At 44.6% G+C, this 25299-nt stretch overlaps 10 protein-coding genes across 10 annotated transcripts; 4 read left to right on the top strand and 6 right to left on the bottom strand.

Annotated features, from left to right (window-relative positions):
• Window positions 1-429: 429 nt before the first annotated feature.
• BCIN_09g06310 (hypothetical protein) lies at window positions 430-2483 on the bottom strand. The gene is made up of 4 exons (XM_024695286.1): window positions 2358-2483; window positions 2023-2278; window positions 1727-1859; window positions 430-1652 (listed from the first exon to the last, which is right to left on the bottom strand). Exons 1-3 carry the CDS (start codon window positions 2381-2383, stop codon window positions 1830-1832), a joined length of 312 nt encoding a protein of 103 aa, XP_024551080.1. The 5' UTR covers window positions 2384-2483; the 3' UTR covers window positions 430-1652; window positions 1727-1829.
• Window positions 2484-4666: 2183 nt separating this feature from the next.
• Window positions 4667-9051, top strand: BCIN_09g06300 (hypothetical protein). The gene is made up of 4 exons (XM_024695285.1): window positions 4667-6207; window positions 6261-6281; window positions 6331-6385; window positions 6430-9051. Exons 1-4 carry the CDS (start codon window positions 5895-5897, stop codon window positions 8729-8731), a joined length of 2691 nt encoding a protein of 896 aa, XP_024551079.1. The 5' UTR covers window positions 4667-5894; the 3' UTR covers window positions 8732-9051.
• A 364-nt stretch (window positions 9052-9415) lies between these two features.
• On the top strand, window positions 9416-12131 carry BCIN_09g06290 (hypothetical protein). Its single transcript, XM_024695284.1, has 3 exons — window positions 9416-9565; window positions 9675-9984; window positions 10048-12131. The coding sequence occupies exons 1-3, from the start codon at window positions 9547-9549 to the stop codon at window positions 11903-11905; spliced, it is 2187 nt and encodes a 728-aa protein (XP_024551078.1). The 5' UTR covers window positions 9416-9546; the 3' UTR covers window positions 11906-12131.
• A 43-nt stretch (window positions 12132-12174) lies between these two features.
• Window positions 12175-13513, bottom strand: BCIN_09g06280 (hypothetical protein). Its single transcript, XM_001546322.2, has 2 exons — window positions 13139-13513; window positions 12175-13020 (listed from the first exon to the last, which is right to left on the bottom strand). Exons 1-2 carry the CDS (start codon window positions 13326-13328, stop codon window positions 12419-12421), a joined length of 792 nt encoding a protein of 263 aa, XP_001546372.1. The 5' UTR covers window positions 13329-13513; the 3' UTR covers window positions 12175-12418.
• A 106-nt stretch (window positions 13514-13619) lies between these two features.
• Window positions 13620-15368, bottom strand: Bcchs5. The gene is made up of 2 exons (XM_001546323.2): window positions 15161-15368; window positions 13620-15045 (listed from the first exon to the last, which is right to left on the bottom strand). Exons 1-2 carry the CDS (start codon window positions 15230-15232, stop codon window positions 13921-13923), a joined length of 1197 nt encoding a protein of 398 aa, XP_001546373.1. The 5' UTR covers window positions 15233-15368; the 3' UTR covers window positions 13620-13920.
• Window positions 15369-15508: 140 nt separating this feature from the next.
• BCIN_09g06260 (hypothetical protein) lies at window positions 15509-16465 on the bottom strand. Its single transcript, XM_001546324.2, has one exon. The coding sequence runs from the start codon at window positions 16298-16300 to the stop codon at window positions 15563-15565; it is 738 nt and encodes a 245-aa protein (XP_001546374.1). The 5' UTR covers window positions 16301-16465; the 3' UTR covers window positions 15509-15562.
• Window positions 16466-16605: 140 nt separating this feature from the next.
• On the top strand, window positions 16606-17690 carry Bctif11. Its single transcript, XM_024695283.1, has 3 exons — window positions 16606-16757; window positions 16837-16915; window positions 17040-17690. Exons 1-3 carry the CDS (start codon window positions 16737-16739, stop codon window positions 17420-17422), a joined length of 483 nt encoding a protein of 160 aa, XP_024551077.1. The 5' UTR covers window positions 16606-16736; the 3' UTR covers window positions 17423-17690.
• A 101-nt stretch (window positions 17691-17791) lies between these two features.
• On the bottom strand, window positions 17792-20460 carry Bclas17. Its single transcript, XM_001546326.2, has 3 exons — window positions 19915-20460; window positions 18113-19844; window positions 17792-18057 (listed from the first exon to the last, which is right to left on the bottom strand). Exons 1-3 carry the CDS (start codon window positions 20122-20124, stop codon window positions 18029-18031), a joined length of 1971 nt encoding a protein of 656 aa, XP_001546376.1. The 5' UTR covers window positions 20125-20460; the 3' UTR covers window positions 17792-18028.
• Window positions 20461-20905: 445 nt separating this feature from the next.
• Bcpio11 lies at window positions 20906-21496 on the bottom strand. The gene is made up of 2 exons (XM_024695282.1): window positions 21138-21496; window positions 20906-21083 (listed from the first exon to the last, which is right to left on the bottom strand). Exon 1 carries the CDS (start codon window positions 21398-21400, stop codon window positions 21146-21148), a length of 255 nt encoding a protein of 84 aa, XP_024551076.1. The 5' UTR covers window positions 21401-21496; the 3' UTR covers window positions 20906-21083; window positions 21138-21145.
• A 162-nt stretch (window positions 21497-21658) lies between these two features.
• Window positions 21659-24837, top strand: Bcrad1. The gene is made up of 2 exons (XM_001546329.2): window positions 21659-21888; window positions 21938-24837. The coding sequence occupies exons 1-2, from the start codon at window positions 21838-21840 to the stop codon at window positions 24674-24676; spliced, it is 2790 nt and encodes a 929-aa protein (XP_001546379.2). The 5' UTR covers window positions 21659-21837; the 3' UTR covers window positions 24677-24837.
• The last annotated feature ends 462 nt before the right edge of the window (window positions 24838-25299 follow it).

Below are 25299 nucleotides of genomic sequence, written 5' to 3'. Positions count from 1 at the left end.
ATATATTTAATAAAAATAACCTAATTGTAAAGATGTTTGATTATATAATACTATGATTCAATTCATACTCATTAGATTCTATAAATCTATAATTGTATTATACTATAATTTAGTTTATTTTCTCTTAATTCTATGAACCTATTAATTAAATTTATTCAAATCAAGAAACCTAATATTTATCAAAAAACTATTAATTGAAAATTATAAAATTGATCTAAATGAATAATGTCTCGAATTAATCTTTAAAAATATCAAGATATAGGGCTTTTTATAGATCATTAATATAAATATAATTACAAATGGTTTTTCTCTTCATAATAAAGAAAGCTTGTTCGAAAAACAAATACTTTAAAAGATATTCTGCATAAGGCATTATAGATTGGAAGAGCTTGATTAGTATTTTTTTATTAATTTTCTTTTTAGTAAAGTTGCGCTGCCTACGGTATAAAATTGACTGAGATAAGTAGATTGACAGGAAGAAGCATAGGTTTATACCTAGCTAAAAGACTGGGAGGTGTTACGGTGCAGACTGTTATACTCTGAGGCCACTAAGGAACACGAAAAATGATCGAAAAGCATGTAGTGACTTTACTTGCCAGCAGCAATGAATTATCCTGTTGAGGTGAACTGGATCCTTAGAATTGTCCCTGCGCGAAGAGTACACCCAGAGGATATTGCTGATCTCGAGATTAAAAATGATATGCTCATGCCTAACAGAATCAATATAGCTGTTAAAATAATAAAGTACTAAAGGTACTGTAATTTGAATTTGGCAATATAAGACAAGACGCAGGACTTATTCACCCCCCAAATACCGCGTGACCTTTGAATATCATGTCGAATCTCAAGTAGTTGTTTGTGATGCTGACCCAGAGGGAAGGGATTTTATCCAATCTCAACATTGTGGATTTTGGGGTTAAAGAATCATTCGGAATGCCATTGAAACAAACAGTACTAAAGTCTCTCCAACAAGCCCATTAGTTTACATATCCCGAAATTCATTGTATCGCTTCATCAGTACTGCCGTATTTCTTCAGCATGAGGAACATAGCAAGAGAGTCCGATACCATTTAGTACGACAGGTGAATCATTGTAAGGTAACTCCTTTCGGGACACCATAAAATGTAACCTGTTCAGTCATCTACCCAAAATGCCACAATAGATCCAACAAAACACAACGTTCATTAAGATCCCGCAAACTTTGAGGCTACCATTTCAGAAAACCTTGAAGATATTATACGGAAAATTCAAGAAGGCAACAGGAATGGAAGAAAAGCCATCCGAATTGAAACCCGACGAGTCTCCGCTGGCAGCCCTGATTGTCCTATACAAACGATGGGATGAAATCAAAGCCCGAGATGGTATACCTCCCATCGACGTTGATAGAAGCAACTCATACCACGGTCAATATATCAAGACGACAACAGATCTCGACATAGTCTGGAAGGAAATAGTTGCACTAAGAAAGACTATGGGATTGGAATCAGATAAAGGCAAAGGAAGGGAGAGAAGATGCAGATGGTGTGCTGAGGGTGAAGGGAAGGAATTCGAGCACTGGTGTTAAACAAGGATTGGTTGGATGCGAATAATCCTGAACTTCTTTGGGTTACTTTACAATAATTTTGGGAAGCAGGCTGGTAGAATGTATCGATCTGGGATAATTGTAAATATCAGAATGATTGATAAGGGCTTTCATAACTTGGGATCTCGGAACAATCATAAATACCATTGGTTATTAAATTTGCAAAGAACATGTGATTGCAATACACAGGTACAGGTAAAGTGGTTTGAATCTTCTGAATCACAGATGTAATTTTCTTCTCATCGTTCTATAGTAGGTTCGAGTCCAGCCCCCTTTCCTATTCTTCATTCAGCGGCCGAACAATAAAACTATTGAGTGCTCCCAATACCACATCGAACAAGACTAAAGACTCAACTGAATATCGAATACAGCTTAATAACCAGCAGATACCAGGTACAGACAAAAGAAGCAATGGACAACTTAAAGAAGTTACAGCTTACCGAATTGGAAAACTTGGTCGAGGAGGCAGCAAGGATATTTGCTAGGGATGGAAACTGCGCACAGTGGCGATATCTGATGAAGGAAGTAGAGAAGATGAAAGATGCCATGGGCTGGAACAGATAGAGGAGCACCGCGTTGTCAATACGCATGGAAGGCTTGGACAGAGGGCATCGTTTGGAGGAAAATGAAGCTTCATCATTTGAAGTTGCAAGGAAATGATGCTTGATCGATTGAAGGATGGGAGGAAAGAAGAGCCTAGTAGCAATATAAACCAAGGTTACATCAAACTACTTATATGCTGAACACAATTTGATGTTACATTACTTTCCCTTACATCATGCCTGGCTTGCTCTCAAGCATAACCGTTATTGTAAGATGTCGACAGTATCGATAGTCTAAATTGCGACGCTGTGAATAGTCACTAGACCTGCGAACGAAGAAAAAGATAAGAGTCGTGACCTGCAGTATAGTAGTATAGTGACAGGATACTATTTCAATATAACCACCCACAGGGTGAAGTCTAAGCTTCTGCTTTGACCCAATTCTTGATTAACAGTATTGATTTTAGAGCAATATGATGCACTCACTCCACCTGCCTGCACGAACCGAATCCTGATGTGTATTTTTTCTTAATTTCAGCTATGACGATCTCCCGCATTAATTGCCATGGAACTTGGAAGTATTATGCATGTCCCAAAATTCTTTTCAGTAGTATAATTGGGAGTTTTTCTATTTGATATTCGGTTGGTCGCGTGATATGTAGCCTGTCGCCAACTCACAGTTCATCCATCCTACAAGAAGCCGAGTTTAGACAAATCTGAGCACGCGTGTTACGTTAGGCAGGCCAGAATTATAATGTTAGTAGGTTGTGGGGGAGAGAAGGAGGTCTGTCACGAACGACATAAATGTAAACAGCTAATGTTTGAAGCGTGGGGAGTCGTTTGGAGGTATGACAGCTCGTGCTTGAAAACCTCTGTACTTAGAGAAGGGCCCTCTCTCTCTCTCTCTCTCTCTCTCTGATTGTGCTCTTGCCTTTGGACCGATCACTGGTGAAAGGTCTGAAAATTGTAGATGCCGTCGATAGATGTCTGGTAAGCTTACACGTAGCATTTGCAAGATTTTGTGGAATCGAGGCCAAGTTACTCAAATCACATATTATGTGGATCGCGATCTCCATACTGTATCGAGCGAAGATCAAGATGTGGAAAGAAATCGTATTTCGTAGCGCGCGGGCCATGTCGTGACCTTTCTCTGAAGGTCTGTTGGAGGCGTGCAATCGTTCGTCATTGTGGCTTTGTAGTTGACAATCGGGGCGACGACAATGCACGAATTGCCGGACCCCTCGAAGTTTGGCTGTTGATTGCTAGCTGGGAATGATATGTCGTGTCGCGTCGTGTCATGTTGTGTGGTGTAGTATTTGTGGTGTTGTGTAGTATTTGTGGTGTTGTGGCTGGTGTTGGGATCGTTGTGGGCTGGTCGAACACGAACACTTCTAGGCCAAGAAGAAGAGGCTGGAAATATTGGTTCACTGGGGATGGCTGTGCAAACTAGACTGGACCTGCATGCACCATCACACGTGCACCAGGACCGTCAAGGGACACTAAATCCTTCCCCAGGTTATTGCGAAAACTCAATCAAATTACAATTGCCTTCAACGCAGCCCCGTTGAACGGCGACAAGATTGAGGTGAGGGTACATCTCCATCGCGTCGTCGTAATCAACATGCTTGAATTCCTTCCGCCAAGTTGTGAAGATGGATTCTCAGACCCATCATTGTGCACCATTCACGAGCCTAGTGCTCGGACGTGCATGCCTAGCAACGAGGTGTATTGGTAGCTCGATTTCAGCATTCGTATTCAGAATCATTTGCGATGGAGATGTCGATGTAAGATTGCAAGAGTCAAGATTCACAATCCAGACGCAGGAACACATGTGGAATTTTCGAAAATCCAGGAATGGACCAAGGGATGATAGACAATGCAAATCAGTCAGATTAACATTCTTCCCGACGCATCTTATTGGATGTACTGAAATTCAACGTCGTATTGTGTTTCCCGAAGAAGCCGGATTTCCATGGCATCACACCACCAAGAATGCAGATAAATTTAATTGCCGCTGCGGATGGCAGATGGTGCAACTATCCGAAATGTGTGCTATTGACTGAATTCCTTCCTTGGTGAGGTTTTGTTTTGGCATGCATGCACTGAAATTCGCGGATGAATCTGTCGGGAGAATGTAATTGACGGATATCTCAGGCGAACGGTGATTTGTCTCTCTCGTGCAGCCAATCACCACGGAGAAGGGAAAGCAGAAGGGGGCATCTCCCAAGACTGAATGGTTGGTAGATAGCTGATAGTTGATAGTTGATAGTTGATAGTTCACCCATGTCCGGCGCAAGCATTATCAAATCGTTGGACAAGATGGGCCAGTGATAGCACCTTAGCACCTAGCCCGAAGCATCGAATTCCCATGCACGCCCGGAAATCGTATCGTTGACACTGCCGCCCGATGGTGCAAGCTTGAAAGTTGGCGCTGGAGCGTCTCAGAGTCCCATCATAGTCTCAGATATGTTTTTTGCGCGGGTGGGAATTCCTTGGTAACATGAACACAGACAGTATGATGTAAACAATAAATATATCAACAGCAATTCAATTCAATTCAATTCAATTCAATTCAATTCTTCTTCCATTTCTCGACTATCGGCTCCCCAAAGTTAAAGTAGAGATACGAGCTCGCGGTCGTACCCCTGGCTCTGCTTTACGGCATCACCATCACCCTTGCCATTCTTTCCACAGACAGACCCAAGTTGAACCCAGAGAGTCCTCATCGCCCGAAACCCCCCCAAGCACTTGCGTTGCGTGCTCTGCTACCTAGGTACTTGTCAGTTTGCCGCTCTGTGTATTGCCTCAAATATCGACCGACTGCCACCTGCCACCTGCCACTGCCACCTACTACCTCGTGCCTCATACCTACTACTAACCTTCATCGTGCCCATCTCAATCTCAACATCGCTGCGCAATTGATTGATTGGCAGGAAAGCGACGCAAAACTCAACATTCAGAGGTGTAAACGTCAAGAGAACAAGACAAGGAACAAGCAGAAGTACCCAAGTCAACCCTAATCCACTGCTTCCGACTTTCCGATCCAAGACTATCGAAAAAAAGACCAATACCCAGAACCATCCAAATCCAAGGATTCTCCATTATTCCAGTTATACCCACTTTGTTACAGTTTCTGAGCTTGTCTCCACCAAGATTGCCTTCCTCTCTGTTTCCACCAACCTAAATTCTAACACCTTTAACACCGCCGTATCTCTACCTCTCTAGAGAAATACCACCCCCTCTGTCGTTCTTATCCACGGATAGAAGCCGTGTGTGTATCCTACTCGATTTGCCACTGTCGCTCGCTGCTTAACGCTATGATGAACAACTGTTAGGGAATCATTGAACATGATACCTGGTTATCTTGACTCCAATCCTCTGAGTCGTGGTTGATTTATAAATTGACATTGCTGGCGACACCGCGCGGATTCACATCTCTGGGCGAAATACCTCTCACCACAAATTCATTATCTTTTCGCAACATCTTTACGATATCCTCTACTGCTACGAGCGCGGCCATTGATCTACGTCATAAAGCGCATATTCGAGAGCGTTGATCTCTCGATCCATTGGGTTGGAGGCTAGGTGAGCTACGTCTTTACATTGAGGGGTTCCCAGAGACAGTCGATCACAGTACCTCCCTCAACCACAAATACCAAACGTACTCGTTCTCGACCAATATTCGAAAACACCCTTTGATACGGGAGTTTCTCATACGCCTGTTTACCTGCGAAAGTTTCCATATATCAATTAATCCAGCCGTCTTGACGATGGCGCGAAAACCTTCCCTCATGGCCTCATGGTCCACCGCGCTACTATCTTCCCTCGCCATTCTTAATACCATTTCTCCAGTCTCTGCGGATTCAGGTGACACATATGTTATAGGGAAAGACTCTTCAGGAGCGAAAGTTGAATTACTTAGCAGTCGAACACCGGCGTTGTTCACAGGGAATTTTGGAGATTGCATGGGTGGACAGAGTTTAATTAATGTTACGACATTCGACGCGGCTTACTACGCCGATAATATGACCGTTTTATTTCATCTCGCTGGTAACACGAATTTACAAAATGAGTCGGTAATGAGTAGGTTGCCCTCGGTGGTTGAATGATTGGAACCTGGCTAATCTGGAGTTTAGTACATATTGGTGTGCAAGCTTGTAGGTAGAATGACCTTTCATGAAGATGTGATGCTAATGTTTGACTCAGATGGAGAGGACAGGTTCGATTTGACCTTCAATCCATGTAGCGCAAATTTTGCTAGGTGAGTACGGGTTTCTTGTACCCTGACTTGACTAACCAGTACAGTCTATGTCCCATGAATAGCAGCAAGCCAATCAGCGGCGAGGCCATTATTCCAGTATCTGCATCTGAAGTATCCGGAATTCCTGCTATTGCGCTGGTAATCCCAGATTTTGAAGGATCTGCTACTTTGCGGGTATTTTCGAATAGTACACAAACTGAGATTGCTTGTTTCCAAGCTGTCATGAGGAATGGAGCATCGTTTTCCCACCCAGCTGCTGTCAGCTCAGTCCTGGGCATCTTCACGGCAATCGCTGTGTTTTCTTCGTTTGCCACGGCCATATATGGAGTCAGCATACCGCATATTCGAACTCACTATGCCCATTCCCTGTCAGTACTGGTGGTATTTGAAGTTTTCCAATCGATCTTCCTATCTGGGGCTTTGTCAGTGGCTTGGCCAAGTGTTTTACCGGCATTTTGGAGTAATTTTGCTTGGTCGGCAGGTTTGATTTACACCCCATCCATCATCAAGTCAGTTAATAGCTTCACTGGAATATCTGGAAATTCAAGTCAGGTCGGTGGTGCCGGGTCTTCTACTATCAACAACAACGGCGGATTGCAACAGCAAATCTATGGACGTTCTTTGACAAAGCTGCAAGAGTATAGTCATTCGTCCAAGATGGCCAGGGGAAATGAGATGGTGAAGAGAATGGGAACGCTGGCCAAACGTGCTACTAGCGACAATGCTACTAAAGGGTATGATTGGAATGGAGTCCCCGTTGGAGTAGGGCTGCCACCCCCTGGAACCTGGTCCAATTTTACCGGAACACTCGCCAACGTTGATATTCCGGCACAGGATGCTTTCTTAGTTAGTTTCCTATGGTACCTAATCTTGATTGTTATTCTTGTTGCCTCTGCAGTTGCCTTCAAGTTTATCTTGGAAGCATTTAGCAAGATGAAATGGATAAAGGAAGATCGGCTTGCATTGTTTAGGAACAACTGGATCAAAATTAGTGGATTAATTGTTCTGCGATCAATGCTTATTGCATTCTTCATGATAATGACTTTGTCGCTCTACCAATTTTCTTATGGGGGCACAACAGGCATAATCGCAATTGCGGCCATCATCTTCATAATATTCTTCTTCGGAATTTTGGCACTTGCCTTTTACGCTTGCTACTTCAGGCTTAGATTCGGCAATTATGCCTCGGCTCCTGACCGAATACATTTTCAACGAAAGAAAGTGATGAAGTTTCTCCCATGGTATGGAGCTGTAAGAGAGAGTAGCATGGGGGAGAGCGAGACAGCAAAAACCTCTGGCTCTATATCTTTCTTCCGCTTGCACTACGTTGACCTAGACAAGGAGAGACAGAGTGTACACCAGGACGAGGAATACACGAAGCGATTTGGTTGGCTCTCAGCTCGATATAGAAGAACCCGTTGGTGGTTCTTCGCATTCTGGGTTGTATATCAATTCGTCAGAGCCTGTTTCGTTGGAGGTGCTCGTTCTAATCCCGCAGCCCAAGTATTTGGAAATCTCGTGGTCGAGGTCATTGCCTTCATTGCTATTATTTGCCTCAACCCCTTCGAGGGTGCCCGCAATACAGCCTTGGCGGTTTACATGCTTGGTATCAGTAAGGTTGCTACTGCAGGTCTATCGGTCGCATTCCTCCCACGATACAATGTTGCACGCATTCCAACCACAGTCATTGGGGTCATTATAATTGTTATTCAAGGTTTCTTAACCATTGGCTTGCTAATACTCATCGTTCTCGGAGCCATCTCAAGCTACATGTCGATCATGCGTAATCGTGAGGAGTTCAGGCCACGCAATCTACAAAATATTCGCACAAAGTATTTCGATCACCTGGAACTGAAAGCTGTCGATCTTCCACCTCCACCCCCACCGGTCCCCGAGGAGCCCAAGGAACCATACTTCAGCGTTACCCAAGTTCGTCGAGCCCCTAAGATCGAAGATGAGGATACTGTGCCAGAGATGCCGGAGATGAGAGGAAATAGAGATCCAAATCCATCACAACCCTCATTACCTACAGCTTCTCGAAGCAGAGCCACTAGTATGCGCAGTCAGCATTCAGGATATGGTAGTGTGCCATATGGAGCGCGTGTCCATAGAGCAAGCTGGAGTTCCAGAGAATTTCAAAACTGGCAGCAGGATGAGATTGCTAGAGGTGACTCCCCCTTCAATGCGCCATCGAGACAAGCGAGTATGCATCACACTATTAACAACTCAACTTCTACGGCCCCACTTGTACACCCTAAGGTGTCGCAAACGAGCTTAAGGTCAAATACACCGAAAAGGGAGAAAACGGCTCAATACGCCGATCAGAGAGTGGGCAATGCCAGTTAGACACAGGGTTGATCTGCAACGAATTTATGACGGGTGGATAGGGAAAATAAACAACTACACCGGGTGTAGTTTGGGCGTTAGGCGTGTAGCCTTCATCGAAATATGCAAAGATGAAGGCATACTATTGAAATTAATGGGTTTTGCATTTTAGCTAGCATCACCGAAGGATCATAGATCTTATATTTGTTGAAACATAAAGGCATAGTTATAGCATGGTATGAAGGGAGTTATAAGGACCATAGCGCATACATACCAATCCTTGTGAGTTACTGCTCCGAGCGAGTAAATTCATTAACAAAAATAACAAGCAACTTTCTACAATTCGTGATTACTTTTGTTGATGCGCGTGCTTCTCTGATGGATGATGTGCTGGTGGATATATCTATGCTACCACGCATTGCCCCAAAAGTCTTACGAAGATTTTAATATTTTCACCTTTTGCGAAGGGTTTGTATCTTCACTTTTCAGGCGGGTGATCAGGCCGCACGCGAGCCCTTCCTTTGCTGGAAAACCACTTCAAGTTCGGAAAATCTCAAAATACTGCTGTCACATCACAAACTTTGGTTTCTCCTCTCCATTTCTTTACTTACTTCTTTACTTAATACAACTTCAGTCACTTTGTCTTCTGTTTTATTCAACCCGTCTTGTAGTTGTACTTTCTTCATACTTCTCCACACCACTTCAGACGAGTCCTCAATTCGACCGAAACAATCGAGATATCGAAGGCCACTGAAGTTCTTGGTGCGCGTGCGCATTCACAATCAGTAGTGAACCCACGCATTGTGAAGTGATTGAATTGAATTAAATTAGGAAAAATGTTCTACAGCCATGAAAGTATGTATCTCCTCTGCGCTTAACTCTTCACTGCATATCTCACCATTCTTCTACGTATTTGCTTCTCTCTCATCTCAACTGCCTTTTCATAATCTAACACCACTACTAGTTCTCACCTCTCGAAAACATGGTATCGCAACGGTATGGCTTGTTGCAACCCTAGGCAGTAAATCGTCGACTAAGAAAATCACCCGAAAAGCCATCCTCGATGTTGACGTCAAGAAAGCCTGTAATACAATACTCGAGCCTGAAGCTCCTATGGCATTGCGTCTACAGAGCAATCTATTGTATGGCGTTTCTAGAGTCTATGGTCAACAGGTTGGGTATGTCTTAAGTGATACTATTCATGTTGAGCAGAATTTGAGGGGACTTGGAAAAATGTTAATAGGAAGCTTGGATTTGGAAATTGTTAAGGTCGAGTGAGTGTTGTGCACTGTGATCCCAATTTATGACGGGCCAAGCTAACTTTTTATGAAATTAAGACCAGCCCAATTGATGCTGATGGATGATCCTGCATTTGATCCAAATCTTCCACTTCCAGAATTAATTTTAGATCACAATTTTGATATTGATGCCCATCAATCGCAAAATCGGGATTCGCAAGTTTCATTATCGATTCACTCACAACACGGACGAAGTAGCTCTATCTCCTCTTCTCAAGGTGCTTCTATTATGGGCTTGAATATTTCTTCGAGTCTCAGTGCGGACGGCTACCAGCTTCCTTTCCATGATCCATTTATGAAGTCTTCCGCGCTGAAATCGGGCACTCAGAGAGATGGATTTGATGACGAAGCTATCTTGTTCGAAGACAATGATCTGTTTGAGATTGATCAGAACGGAGAAATCAGAGACTTGACAGCTCAAGATATTGCCGCTCGAAGGGCAGCGAATACAAGTGTAGCTCCGAGATTTGGTAGTGACTCGGCGGCTAGTGCAAGAGTTCGCAAAGAAAATGACGATGCTAGGCTTCAAGCTGGAGACAACGGTCGTATATACGATGAAGATGGAGATTTGAACATTGTGTTTGGGGACGATGATGGCAGAAGTATGTTACCTGATGCGGAGCCCTTCGAAGCCTTTATGAGTGGTGCTTTACCTGTTCCTTTGCCGGGCCGCGAACAATCGCTCTCGCAGCCTGAAGATTCGGCATCTGAAAGCGCAACCGCACCTTCGCGTCCCAGGAAATCTAAGACCAAGAAACAACTTCCTATCGACCAAACCCAAGAACTGATGAATTCAGTTCTCTCAATCTGGCAAAGAGAGTATGTCGATACTCAAGACAGTCTTCGTGCAGCAAAGTTGGCAGCGAAGGGCAACACCTTAGCCAAGCAAAATGCTCTCATGTTCGTCATTGGAAATGGTCTCAATGGTGCTGGAATTGGAATTGGTTCAACAAAGCTTCCGGGCCCTTTGAGCATGTTTTCGGGTGATGTACTTCTTGCAAAGATTACAGGGCGAGTGTCGAGTTCTGCTAAACGTCAAGCAGAATTCGAAGGTGAAGACAATATTCCTAATAAGAGACTTCGCCATTTTTCCGACGAAGAAATTCCTCGCGATTTCAGAGGTGACGATGATTTTGTCATTCAAGTTGATGACGAGCCATTCGGCACTCCGATTGAGGTGGAAATGGGTAGAGATGCAGCGGAGGGGTTAGCCGAATATCCAAGCAGTGCGATGATGCCATGGAACTTGTCTGCCAGTCAGAGAGCTCGCTCTTCAAGTTTGCGCCACGCTTCTTCGCTTAGACTTGGTAGTAGGGGCGTTTCCGCCAGTCCATTGGTGGGAAGAGGTAGCATTTTGCCTGGCGGAGGCGAGTTGGAAAAGTTCTCTTCACAGCAAGATGTAATTATGTATGGAAGAAGTGACGATGTCAGCACCAATCTTGATGGGGAAAGCATCGATGGAACACATTTGGAAGCTTTTGAACGAGCAGTCAGAGAGTCAACTAGGGAGTCAACTAGGGAGTCAACTAGGGAGTTTGAAATGTTCGGGCCCGCTGCGAATGTGGATACACAGACAGCAGGACAAAGCCAGTGGGCTAGAGACGTCATGGATACAGGAAGTGAGAATTTCCTCGAATTTGTCCGACTATCCATTGCAGAGAAATATGATGACGAGGAAGATCTCTTTTATGAGAATGGACAATTGAGAGATAAGAAAGTGGGATTCGAGGATTTGTTCAACCCGGCAACGAATAGTGAGGTTGTAGCAGCTCAGGCATTCCTACACATATTATCTTTGGCTACCAAGGGAAAAATCTGGGTTGATCAAGATGATGGTGAGAGTGTGGATGTAGGTGGAAATGGATTGGGCGGGGAGATTTGGTTGACGTGCTTGTAGTACTGTTTTGAAGGGATTCAAAGTCGTGGCGACCGCTAGCTCGAGACCTGAGCATATATGTCATGATCAGGTAAATGAGAGAGTTATTAATGACATTTGCTATGTTCTAGAAAGGGTTTATAGAGGGGTTGAAAGGTTATCGAAGGCCTTGACAGGGAACCGGAATCTTTTTATGGTTGCTACATTTTGCTATATTGATGGAGATTTTAAATGTACTTGGGGTGGATGATTTTACGATTCTCGAATCATATGAGAATAAAGAGAGAATGTGTAACGTTAGCTTATATTAATATTTGCTCGAAAAATCCACGAAACGTAGATATAAATACATCAATGAAAAACAAAGGTGCTTGCGCTTCAAAGTGACAATCAATGCTAAAGTGACGTAAGTCATACAATGGAGGAAGTATTAATAGTACAAGTGTGAGAAAATATCATATACCGGCATCAAGAAATGGGACTAGCTTCACAATAACAGTTAGACAACCTCCTATACTGCCACTCACGCTCTTCTCAAGGTGAAATCTCCACTCCTCTCCAATCCCAACATCGCCCTCTACTCTCAATCCCCTTCGCCATCGCAACATCCCACAGCTTCTCCACCGCAAACTCGGGACTGAACAATTTCCCCTCCTTAACACCTCCCCAAAACTCCTTTGACAAACCCGTCTTCACCGTCCCCGGATGATACGAAATAGCGAGCGCGTTATCCCCATGTCTCGTTTTCAAAAAAAGATCAAAAGTCTTCGTTAGAGAATTAACCGCTGCTTTCGAAGCGCGATAACTATACCACCCCCCGAGTGCATTATCCGAGGTGGAACCCACACGAGCTGACATGTTGAGCCAGAGGGCGTGAGGCGGTAAATTCTTTGTGTGGGGAGAGGAAGAGAGATCTAGACGTTTTGGGGGGAGGAAGGGGGAAAAGTGTTTGGTGAGAAGGAGGGGGCCGATGGTGTTGACGGCGAAGGTGTGTTGGATCTGGGATTGGTCTAATTGGGCGGGTGATTTTTCAGGGTAGAGAATCCCGGGGATGGAAAAGGCGAGACGCAGATGGTGGGTTGAGGAGGGGAAGAGAGATGAACATTTTTCCGCGGCCGAGGAGATGGTGGATTCATCTGGACTGTGTTAGAATTTTGAGATTTTATATTTGGGTGATATTAATATTAGAATTTATAAATTTCCAATACATGAAAATCAGTTTTGAGTGATTGAGTGAGACAATGAATCACTTACTCGTAACATCGACTTCCAATACAGTCAATCTCTTGGGATCAACATCTAAGTCTGCCAGAATAGATTTCTTTGCTCCTTCAATATCTTTCCTTGAAGTTGCCACGACGGGAAGTTGTGTGTTTTGAAGGAGATGTCGAGTCAGGTAGAAACCAATTCCTCGGTTTGCGGGACAAACTAGTGACCATGCCATTTCTTTTTTCTCAATTTGTTATACTGCGGTGTAGTATTTTGGGGATTTGCATGAGTATGAAGAAAGATCATGTAGAGGGGAGGAGCATGGCCTTTTGCTTGACATCAATGGCAATGACAATGACAGCATCATTGATATATTTTAGAAGAGCAATCCTTACAAGTGGCGGGTGTGGCTTGACGATCCATTGACATCGGGCGGTCGATCTTTCCATGCATCTATGTTGCATTTTAGATCGGGTGTGTGGGGTGTAGCTAGGCTAACCAGAGATTAACTCTAAGTTTGAAAGTTTGAAAGTTTGAATAGGAATTAGTCATTGGATGAGTTCACGATGTCAAAAAAGGGGGATCTTGATGTTCTAGCGAGATCAAATGAACACTGCGAATCTATACTCACAAGGATGGCGAGAGCTCATTACATATTCATATCTTCAAGCTATTGTAGAAAACATTTTTAAGAAACGCTGAAGCAATGCAATAAATCTCTCTTCCCATCCCAACACCATGCCTGCCAACAATTGTTGTTGCTAGCCATTCCAAAACATTGATTATAATATAATAGTAACAAAGATGAAATATCCCTCGATCGTCGATCACAAAGCGACATCTTGAAAGCTAGCATTTCCTGGTGTCTGATTCCCGGATGCGTTTTCCTCCCCCGGTTTGGTCAAGTCATCTGCCGATACTCCAAATGGTGCTGCAGGTCGGAGTGCAAGTTTCTGTTGTTCTACATCTGAAGCTCGGGACTTTTGCTCTTCGGATACTGCTGTCTTTTCTGTCTCTCGCTTTTCTTGTCCTTCTCCCGAGTCGCTACTAGCATCTCCATCTTCTTGTTCCTTCTCCCTCTCCTCCTTCTCTGGTTTAGGTGTATCTTTTGCGGGTGGAGTAGGAGGAACAGTTTGACCATTCGTACCATTTGTGTTCGTGGGTGGTGGTGAAGTAGTTGGAGTTGTAACTTGTTCTCTGGGTGGCTCAGCCTGTGCTGGCTGAGCTGGAGGTGCGTTTGAAACTATTTGTCTCTGTTTTGGATCCGCATCAAGATAATATTGCCTAACGCCTACGATTCTTCCACCTCTCTCACAGCCCTCAACCCATTCCGGCCTTACAACTGGAATATTCATCTCGACGGCCTTTTCCCAAGCTATACCTCTTCCTTCTGTTGTGACAAAGTGTGTTGTGTCGATTCTCACACTATCTGCCATCTTCGCCCCAATCCTCTCAACTGCTTTGACAAGACTATCCCTCAATGAAGCGGGCAGAATACCAGGCGTAACAGTAATACCACTTAGATCCGTCATTTTGTGTGTCTTTACGACCACCTTCTCACTACTAAAAGTTCCAGCACTTGTTCTTAATACCAGGTGGAACGTGTATTCCGTATCAACAGCTAAACCGCTGATCTTTGTGCTCAGCATTTGACTCGGCCTTGGTATGTTTCCAGCCTTTTGTCCATTGCGGAAGAGGGAGAGTGAGATAACATCTGCGGTTGCTAACTCAATGTGATCCCATTCTAAAACGACAGAAGTCTGAGTTGCATTGCGACAGCGAAGGACTGGTGCAGACGGTTCTGATGCACCAAATGAATTGAAGATAGAATCTTGGAGAGCGACGAATGACTTTTGGGATTTTTCTTCCGAGACGAGGTTTCGTGCAACGGTGATATCGACGATGCTACCGGAGGTGATATTGGGTGGAAGGAGAATAGATGGGAATTCAATCTGTGAGGGGTATTGTCAGCTCTGGAGGTCGGGGGAAGTAACATGTGCAATGACCAAGTTGTACATATGTAGTCAATGTACAATTGATTGAAGCATTGTTGAGAGCATAACTTACGAGTCGTTTATCTTGAGTTAATAAGACTGCCACTCCGGCATCGACTTTACCCACGGTGAGTGAAATCAACATGGCGAATACTCTCTTTAATGTGACAAAAGGGAATGAAATTCTTCAAGATACGTTGCGACAGCTTCGCGATTGCGATCGTCCCAGATTAGCTTGGAGAGCTCCAGCGTGTGTTCAGGCGGCGCTAATTGGTTGGATCTGACACAGCCGCAAATTGATGAAACATTTTTGATGTGAACTTTCTCATGATACTGTGGTATGTGTGATGGCAAATGCAATATATATATATTATATCTTTTGAATAATTTGTGAAGGTTACATAGTCTGGTTATCAAAACGTGGTAGCTTCTAACTTGAGATTTTTGTCTATTTATTATTTTGCATTATTTTCCATCACTTTTGATAGACTGTTCCACCAAATACCTTATTCTTGGTGTTTTTCTTCTTCTTTGGAGAGTTCACTGTTGTATCGCCCCCCTTTTCCCTCGCCCTATTTTTCATTTGGACCCTTTTCACTTCCACGGGCGTGCCCTTGTTTTGTTTGCTGGCATTCTGATTTGAACTGTTATGTCGAGCTTCACGCTCCAGCTTGAACTTTCGTATCAATGCGGTCACAGCCATCTCCGCTTGATCTTGTAAAACATCCATCTTTGCAGTCAAGGCCTTGTCTTTGGCAGATATTATCATCGTACCAACTAGGTCCTCGCCCTTGCTACCCCTCCCTATACTGTTGGATATCCTTTTCCCAGACAAGTCATAATCATGGTTCTTCAAGGCTTCTCTAATTGCAGTTCTGATCCTTCGTACCATGTGGGTTCGTATAACTTTCTTGTTTCCTCCATTAACTTTCGCACAAAAAACAGAGAGCCATAAAGGCGAGGATTTGTTGACTAAAAGGTGCTGAATGTTATAGTGGTCTGGGTTGTAGGTTTTTGATACCGCTGGTGCTTGATGAGAGCCATAGGCGTGGAAGGCGGAAAGCTTATAAGAAAAACACTGATCGTCCCCTGTGATACCTTTGAATGATCCATAAGCTAGAGCATCTATTGACTTCAGTTGACCGGAACGTATCAGCTGCGAGAACTTCGATTCCACAGCAACTGCAGCTGTTCCAGTCGCTCTAGCAGCCATCTCCAGTGGAGGAGGATTGGAAGAGTCTTGAGGTGGGAATAGTGTGCGTCAGAATCATTGGCTACTAATTCCTATTGTTCTTTGTTCTTGTAGCAGTAGACAATGACTTTGAAGACGGGCGGATGTGTTGGACATTGTTGTTTTTTGGGTATAAAGGTCTCGATCAATAGCAATGGAGCCGTAACAAAGCGAATTCATCAATTTGGTCGGACCGGATATCTTTAGCGTGCGCCAAGACCCCACCACTAGTGAACCACAATTTATGACACTACTCCAGCCCAGAAATAAATTATTGTCTGCTACTTGGTCGCCTTCTTCTTCCTTCTTCCTCTTCATTAATCTTACTCCTACACCACAACCAAAACAATAATCCAAACCACAAACACCCTCCAAACCGAAATCCAAAAAATCGACAGTAGAGTAAACAACAGCAAATATGCCTAAGAATAAGGGAAAGGTAAGACATTGTCGCATTTTTTATTGGAAATATTCCACCCCACTGTCTTGATCCAGGCTGACACAGTTGCGAAAAATAGGGAGGAAAGAACAGGCGTCGTGGAAAGAACGAGAACGATAATGAGAAGCGTGAATTAACCTTCAAGGAAGAAGGTCAAGGTACATACTCCCTATTTCCTGTAGCTACCATTTGCAGCTGCCGTCTACCTTCGCCTCTTCTTTACCGCTCCTTGTCTTTCAAGTCATCTTGCTCCGCAGACGACAAACTAACGACTTCCTGCAGAATATGCCCAAGTTATCAAGATGCTCGGAAACGGTCGTTTAGAAGCTCTCTGCTTTGATGGTACCAGACGTCTTGCACATATCCGTGGAAAGCTCAGAAAGAAGGTCTGGATCAACCAAGGAGATATCATTCTCCTTTCTCTCCGTGATTACCAAGATGAGAAGGGAGACGTCATCCTCAAGTACAGCGCCGACGAGGCCAGAAGTTTGAAGGCCTATGGAGAACTCCCCGAGAGCGCAAAGATCAACGAAACCGATACTTACGGACAAGGCGAAGACGGAGACTGCAACTTCGAGTTCGATGACGACAGAGATAGTGGTAGTGATTCTGAAGATGCTGCTGAAGGAGGAAAGGGCAAGGAGATTGATATTGATGATATCTAAAATGTTCTGGGGATCAGTGGCTCCCCTCCACGATTGACAGTGGTGGTTAGGGGGATGGAAAGAAAGACTGTCTTCTCTCTCAATCTCGTTGGATCTGGTCATTGTTTCACTCGCTGGATCTCGAGAACCTCGACAGGCATTTTTCCTTCTAGTGCTTCATTCGACTGGCGATACTTGTATAGTGGGAGAGACGTTATGCATGTATTGACCAGGACTCTTAATTCCAATCTACGTAGCATAGACTGAAGGCTATTCGAATAATGAAACAGTCCTTTTATTTTGAATGTATCACCTGTGATTTGCGCTGGATTGAATGCAATAACTTCAAAGTTTGACCATGTTGCACACACAATCTTTACATGCACGTCTTGAAATTTCCAATTTTTAATGTTCTCGATTGATTTAACTACTAAAACTCCTCGCACTTGAGTTACCCGTATCTCTTAAGCCAATCACGTAACTTTACAGCAGCCAATTCTGATTAACAAGGCTTTGACTGAACGTCTCCTTTCTGCTTGACTTCATAATCGCTCAATATACTACAAACTTCGCCCCCCTTTGACTTCATTCCTCTACCAGACTAAACAACTAATCACATCATCGCATCTACCAATCATCATCTTCCGCTTCGTCATCTGATCAAAATGTTAGCCAAGGACACAAACTCGAAGATTATAAAATGAAACTTACCACTAGCACTAACTTTCTGCTTTCTCTTATTCAAAGCAGCTGCTAATGCATCCGCCAATCCACCTCCGCCCCCTGAAGATGCACCAGCTGGAGGAAGTCCACTACCCGCAGGTCCAGTATCTGCACCGGGAACGGCAGCACCACTTCTGTCTCTAATTTGTGATCGGTCAACTTTCTTGAGAGCCCCAATACCACCGGCTTTTTGAATGTTTGCCATTAGATCTGCACGATCACCAGTAGGTTTAGGTGGCGGCGGAGCACCCGAAGCATGACCAGAATCGCGATTTGGAGGTGGTGGAGGTGGAGGAGGAGCTGGAGGTCCATTTCCTGGAGGAGGCGGAGGAGGTGGAGGACCGCCAAATGATGGCATAGGTGGAGGGGGAGGGGGAGGTGGTCCTCCAAATGCTGGGGGAGGTCCAGGTGGTGGGGGAGGTGGAGGAGCAGCAGATGATGGGATAGGTGGAGCTGCGGATTGCGGTAAAGGTGGTGGAGGTGGGGCACTCATTTGAGGCAAAGGAGGTGGAGGCGGTGCACTCATTTGAGGCAAAGGAGGTGGAGGTGGTGCAGTATCTCTCGGGGGTAAAGGTACAGGACGAGTAGAAGCAGGTGGTAAGGGGGGAGCACTTGGAGATGCTGGAGTTTTGGGCGGTAAAGGCGGAGGAGGAATGTGCGCAGGCGGTATAGCATGACTACTGTGTGATTGATGAATATCTCTAGGAGGCGGAGGTGGAACAGGACCTCGTTGTGGAGTGGGTGGTGCCGTAATTCTTGTCCCCGCGAAAGGAGGAGGAACTCCAAATCTCGAACCTGATTCTCCTGGTTCGTAATCTTCGATAGGCGTTTTCGCAGGCCTAGGTGGTGGGGGTGGCCCTGGATTAGAAGAAGCATGTGCTCGAGAAGGTGCTCTATCATTGGTATGCGCAAATTTTCCAGCATCTGGGAATGGCGGTGGGGCTGCAAACCTGGGGGGAGGGGGGCCCCTGGGTGGTGAAGGCTCTCTTGGTGGTGTTGGCTCTCGAGCAATATCTGCTTTGGATCGCCGTGGCGCAGGAGGTGGAGGTGGTGCACCTCGTCCATGACCAGCAGCAGAACTTTGAGGACTATCAGAACGCGTTCGAGGTGCTGCTGGAGGTGGAGGTGGAGGAGGGGCTTTGTTTCTTTGATTTTCGATACCACTAGGCGTAGGTGTTATGACTTGTTGAGCTTGCTTTTCTCGAATATAGTCTGCAATGAAATCCTGATTATCCCTGATTATGTCGTCTGTAATACCCATTTCTCTCAAGTCCTCGCCCCATGTCTCTCGCCAGTGAGGATCGATCGCTTCCAAAGCTGCATATTCGGCCTGCCCTGTCCTGAAGCTTCCACCCGAGTTCCTGTGGTTCTGTGCTGGATGCGCCGGTTGTGAAGGTGGGAGTACGTAGCTAGGAGAATCGGGGGGAGTAGGTTGTATCGATGGAGCAGAAGAATGTCTGTGTCCACCAAAAAATCCACCAAGAAGACTATGTTTATGAGCCGGAGCAGCGCCTCCAAAAGGATTGGCCTTTGTAGCTTTACTAGCATTCTTTTCTCGATCATTCATCTTTTTCATGAAGGTTTTGGCCTCCTTCTCGTCCACAAAAGACAATCCAGCCAGACATTCTTCTGTTTCGAAGGTATGAAAAAATGTTCTATCTTGGTTATATGACCAAGTATCGTATACCTCTTGGTCCCATATGACGCCTTTGTTCGTAGACTATAACATAAAAGTTAGCTGTGATGATTGATGAAGTACTGCCGGGCTAGTATAGAGGTGAACCACTGACTGAGATATCGACAAGTTTTATCCAGTAGGTATTTCCGACGAGATCATTCGCAAGAACTGCCGCACCTTGTAGACCAGTGTATGTCCATTTATGACGATCGGGATAAGCAATGTATAGACGGGCGACTGCTACTGCCTGGATTTTGTTCGAGGCCTTTGGTACCATGCGTTTGACCGTCTCTTTATCATCATCTGACAGTATGGACGGCATTTTGTAGGCTTGTTGAATATCTATCGGCCCCAATAGACTATTCGACTTTATATCGTATCGGACTTTCTCCTGTAATATGAATCCTCGTGGGGTTTTTGGAAATAGGGTTCGGTCGTGTGGGAGATTGCTCTCGTGTTGGTCGCACTTCTCACACTTCTTAGAAGCATTGGAAAGTAGCGATAATTGTGCGATGAATTCTTTCCTATCGCAATGATTCGAAGTAGAGACTTGGACCAAAAAGTAAAGCGAATGATACTAGTCCTTTAGGAAGCCAAATTCCGCAACGAATATGTGCTTATTCACAATGATTGAAACGGTCAATGTCAAGTTGGGCACAGATGTAGATTGTCGTACTCCGTATGTTTGTATGGGTAATGCTGCTACGACAAAAACGCCAAGTAATTCAGCCACTGGTCGGGGCAAAGCCACAGAATGTTCCGAATCTCAAAGAAACGAATGGGCATCTCACAATTCCACATCTTGATACCTCTTACGAAAGTCCGAATGCGAACATCTTTCACATTACTGTTGCAACGCGCGTACCGATGGCAGGCATCTCTATTCTTTCAAGCATTTCACGAAACGAGGGTAACTGGATGCTAGATTGATATTTTGACCGGCCACATCTTAGTCTCATACAAATACCGACCACTCATCGGTACATCTGTACTACGCAGGTACTGCAGGATAGACTTGCAATGAACGGGGGCTTGATCACTCTTGTATGAGTATATGGAGATATCAGCATGCACAACACGCCACCAACATCAACACGTATGTTTGGGAAAGACGGAAGTTTTATTTCGTACTCGACGTCTTTGCTAATCAGATATGTACCACATTATGCCCGCTATCATCCGTTTCCTTGACCATTCCACCCTTCCCAACGCCAGCCATCCATGAGTTCTTGCTTCATTAACGTTTCGTTCGGAATGATCGTGCGATTCCGGTAAGGTTTCCTTAAAATCGATCGAATCAGTTTAGGCTATCGGTTAGGTGAATGGTATGCATACCGAAGAGCTTAGTTGTTTAAAGAAGCGGTCTTTGCTTCACGGTCCGCCTTTGATCCCTCCTGCTCCGGCATACTTTGAGGGACAACAGGTCCTGGGTTTGCCTCGTGATGACGGAATTGGACTTTCTCTCCCTTTACTTCGCCTTGGTTATGGAGGGGATGGTCGCTAGCATTGTTGTCGGTCTTAGAGGACGAGTTCTTCATAACGTGCTCAGTTGCTTCACCAGCTTTGTGGTGGTGGGTTTCGTCTGGACCGGCAGGCATGATGTAGGATTGTTGTTTGATTAAATTATTTGACTTTGAGAAGATTCGTGTATTTGTAATTTGTAGAGTTAGATGGTATGGAGATGAGAGCTTTTCATCCACAGGAGTCTTTCATTCTCTCCTCTATATAAGCCATATTTCCCCTCATGACGTAGATGGGTGTAACTCGAAGACCACGGGATGAAGCTCTCTAGCTTTGTCGCTAGCTGCAGCTACCAATAACTATCATTCCTCGAACAATGTTCGTGATAAGATCAAGATTTTGAGTATACGAATGAGCCATTAAGATCAGATCAACCAAGTCTTGGCCTAAAATAGGCCATCTGAGACATTTGACGTGGGTAGATGCGAATATACTGCGTACTGAAAGCTACTTCTGACATCGTGTGTGGTTCGCGTTAATCTTCAAATGGTCAACGCGTCATGATACCTCCAAGATGTCTTCATCAAACGGCGAACAACAACCCGTGAAGCTGTCACTGCCATTGGTAAATTCAATATTCCTTTTTGTGAATGATATCTTAATGAGGACTGCAGAAATATCAACAAGAGATATTCCAAGAGCTTCGACAAAAAGATGAGCTTGTCGTTCTTGCTCGCGGCCTTGGCCTCTTGAGACTTGTCACGAACCTCCTCCATTCATATGATGCAGCTGGAAATAACCTAATAATACTGGTTGGTGCAGATGATCGAGAGAATGGATGGATCGGAGAAGCACTGGCAGAGCACGCTGCTATCAGCATGGCCCCCAGAGCGCGAGGTCTTTCTGTTGTCAATACAGATCTCATGAGTGTTGGCACAAGAGAAAAGATGTATGCACAAGGAGGGATATTTAGCATTACATCTAGGATTCTTGTTGTCGATCTTTTGACCAGTCTATTAAACACAGAGACAATCACTGGCGTGGTAGTACTACATGCAGATAAGGTTGTAGCTACATCACTGGAGGCCTTTATACTTCGGATATACAGACAAAAAAATAAGGTTGGATTTCTCAAAGCCTTTTCGGACAATCCAGAACCATTTGCGACTGGATTTTCGCCATTGTCCACTATGATGCGAAATCTGTTCCTACGCAACGTCTCAATATGGCCAAGATTCCATATCAACGTTGCTCAAGCTTTGGAAGGCAAAAAAAAAGCTGAGGTTATTGAACTTGAGGTTTCGATGTCTGACTCCATGCGAGATATCCAAAATGCCATAATGGAATGTGTAGAGGTTAGTATTGGTGAATTGAAGAAGTCGAACTCTGGGTTAGAGATGGACGACTGGAATGTTGATAGCGCTCTGCACAAGCAATTTGATATGGTCATTCGCAGGCAGCTTGATCCAGTATGGCATCGAGTCAGCTGGAAGACGAAACAGATTGTCAACGACCTGACTGTCCTAAGAGGGATGCTACATTCTCTACTGACATATGATGCGGTCTCATTCAATCGTCATTTAGATATGATTCTTGCGGCGCATCAGCCTCCTGCTGGATCTACAAGGCAAAATCAATCTCCTTGGCTATTTCTTGATGCTGCACATACCGTGTTTGATACAGCTAAGAGACGGGTATACACAGGCAAGGCTACAAGACCGGATGATGTCGATTCTTTGAAGCCTGTGCTAGAAGAACAGCCAAAATGGTCAGTGCTTGCTGAAGTGCTAGATGAAATTGATAGAGATCTTTACTTTAATCCCGTGCCAATGGACGACTCGAATGGCACGATTTTAATAATGTGTACAGATTCGGCTCAATGCTGGCAGTTGCGAGAGTATCTTCAAAGCATGCATGCTCGTCCAGAAACAACCGAGAATGATGAGGACGAAGAACAAGAGCCATCGGCGGAGATCATGATGAGGCGAAAACTGCGCAGCTACTTAGAGTGGAAGAAGAAGTTTGCGAAAATTAGCGCGGCTCTTTTCAATGAGAACCAAAACGCTCTAAACGGCATTAGCAACGCCAACAGTGTTACGAATAGCTCCCGAGGCAAAGCTCCAGCAAATAAAAGGAGGAGAGTGAGAGGAGGCGCCTCGAGCTCGGGATCCACGCGTGCCACCAATGGTAGTCTACAGGCTGCTGAAGATAAACCCCTCGAGGTTGCTGAATTAATGTCAGAGATAAAACCTACGGAAGTGGAGGCATTGCAAAAAGAAGAAGTCATTGCAGATCCTTTGGATGACATGGAAGATTACTATCAGCTTTATGAGATGAAGGATCTTGTGGTAGTTCACGCGTATGACGGAGATATGGATGAGCATATCCTCGAAGAAGTCAAACCGCGGTATATCATCATGTATGAACCCGACACCTCTTTTGTTCGTAGAGTAGAGGTTTATCGATCTTCGCATAACGATCGCAATGTCCGAGTATACTTCCTTTATTATGGTGGTTCAGTGGAAGAACAACGCTACCTGTCATCCACTCGCCGAGAAAAGGATGCCTTCACCAAACTTATAAAGGAAAAGGCTAATATGTCTGTTGTACTGACTCTTGACGCACATGGCATCGAAGATCCCCAAGAAGTTTTCCTCCGTACCATAAATACACGTATCGCTGGTGGAGGACGCTTAGCGGCTACAGCCCAACCCCCACGGGTGGTAGTCGATGTTCGAGAATTTCGCTCCTCACTTCCATCTTTACTTCACGGTCGAAGCATGGTCGTGGTACCCTGTATGCTTACTGTCGGAGACTATGTCCTTTCTCCCAACATATGTGTGGAGCGTAAATCAATCAAAGATTTGATCTCATCATTCAAAGATGGACGCTTATACAATCAAGCCGAAACTATGCTCGAACACTACAAGTCACCAATGTTACTCATTGAGTTCGACCAAGGCAAATCTTTCACCCTTGAACCGTTTGCTGATCTCTCAGGCTCTTTATCATCCGTATCAGCCGCAAATGCATCATCCGATCTCCAATCCAAACTGGTGCTCCTCACTCTCGCGTTCCCTAGACTCCGGATAATCTGGAGTTCTAGTCCATATCAAACTGCCGAGATATTCGAAAGTCTTAAAACACAAGAACCCGAACCAGACCCTATCCAAGCTGTGAAGATTGGACTTGAAGGTGGTGCGAGTGCCGAGGATCAAGTGTTTAATCGGGAACCCCAGGATATGTTAAGAGTGGTGCCTGGGGTTACAGGGAAGAATCTGGGCAATCTGATTATGGAGTTGGGAAGTATTAAGGAGGTTGCTAATGCTGATTTGGAGGAATTAGAGCCGGTGGTTGGGAAGGAGGCTGGAAGACAAATCCATCGATTTTTCAATAAAAGTGTACTTGAATGATGTGGCATTGGGTATATTCAGTTAAACCATCTCTTCAATGTATTTAAAAAATAACATAGTTTTGCGCGCGATCATCTCGCCCGTTGCACGAGTGGCTATGAGGTTTGGAGTAACATAAAGACGCTAGCCAATTAGATACCATCATCAACGAACGTTTCCCATACCACAGTTTAGATTTTAAATATATATCCTTGAACAGTATCCAAGCCATCATAAATATCAGGCCACCGCCGCTTCGAAAACCAAGCTTTGTACAAGTGGGTTCCAAACATTAGACCACACCGACCATGTCTCAATTCGAATCGAAGCACCAACACGATGAACTAGACGTTATCTTTTGATCCAAGCCCACGTTCGTTCGGTTCTCCACCTGTCATAACGTTTTTCTCCATTAAAAAGATTGTGGACTGTCACTGTTACAAGTATGTGCAAATGAATGTATGTAGTATGACATTTATATCCCAAAACATCGTACATGCATGGGTTTTGGCGTCAAGGATCGGGAGTTGGGTTATGCTATCGTGGGTTTGAGCGGGTGAGACGAGGGAAAATGGATGGATTTGGATTCATGTACATATAGCATGCATGCATTCGTGATAGAAGAAGTCTGCGCACAATAGATG

The sequence above is a fragment of the Botrytis cinerea genome, chromosome 9 (assembly GCF_000143535.2).
Source record: "Botrytis cinerea B05.10 chromosome 9, complete sequence".
Lineage (NCBI taxonomy): Eukaryota > Fungi > Ascomycota > Leotiomycetes > Helotiales > Sclerotiniaceae > Botrytis > Botrytis cinerea.
Note: the sequence above shows the minus strand (reverse complement) of the source record. Positions and strands in the feature narration are given on the sequence as shown.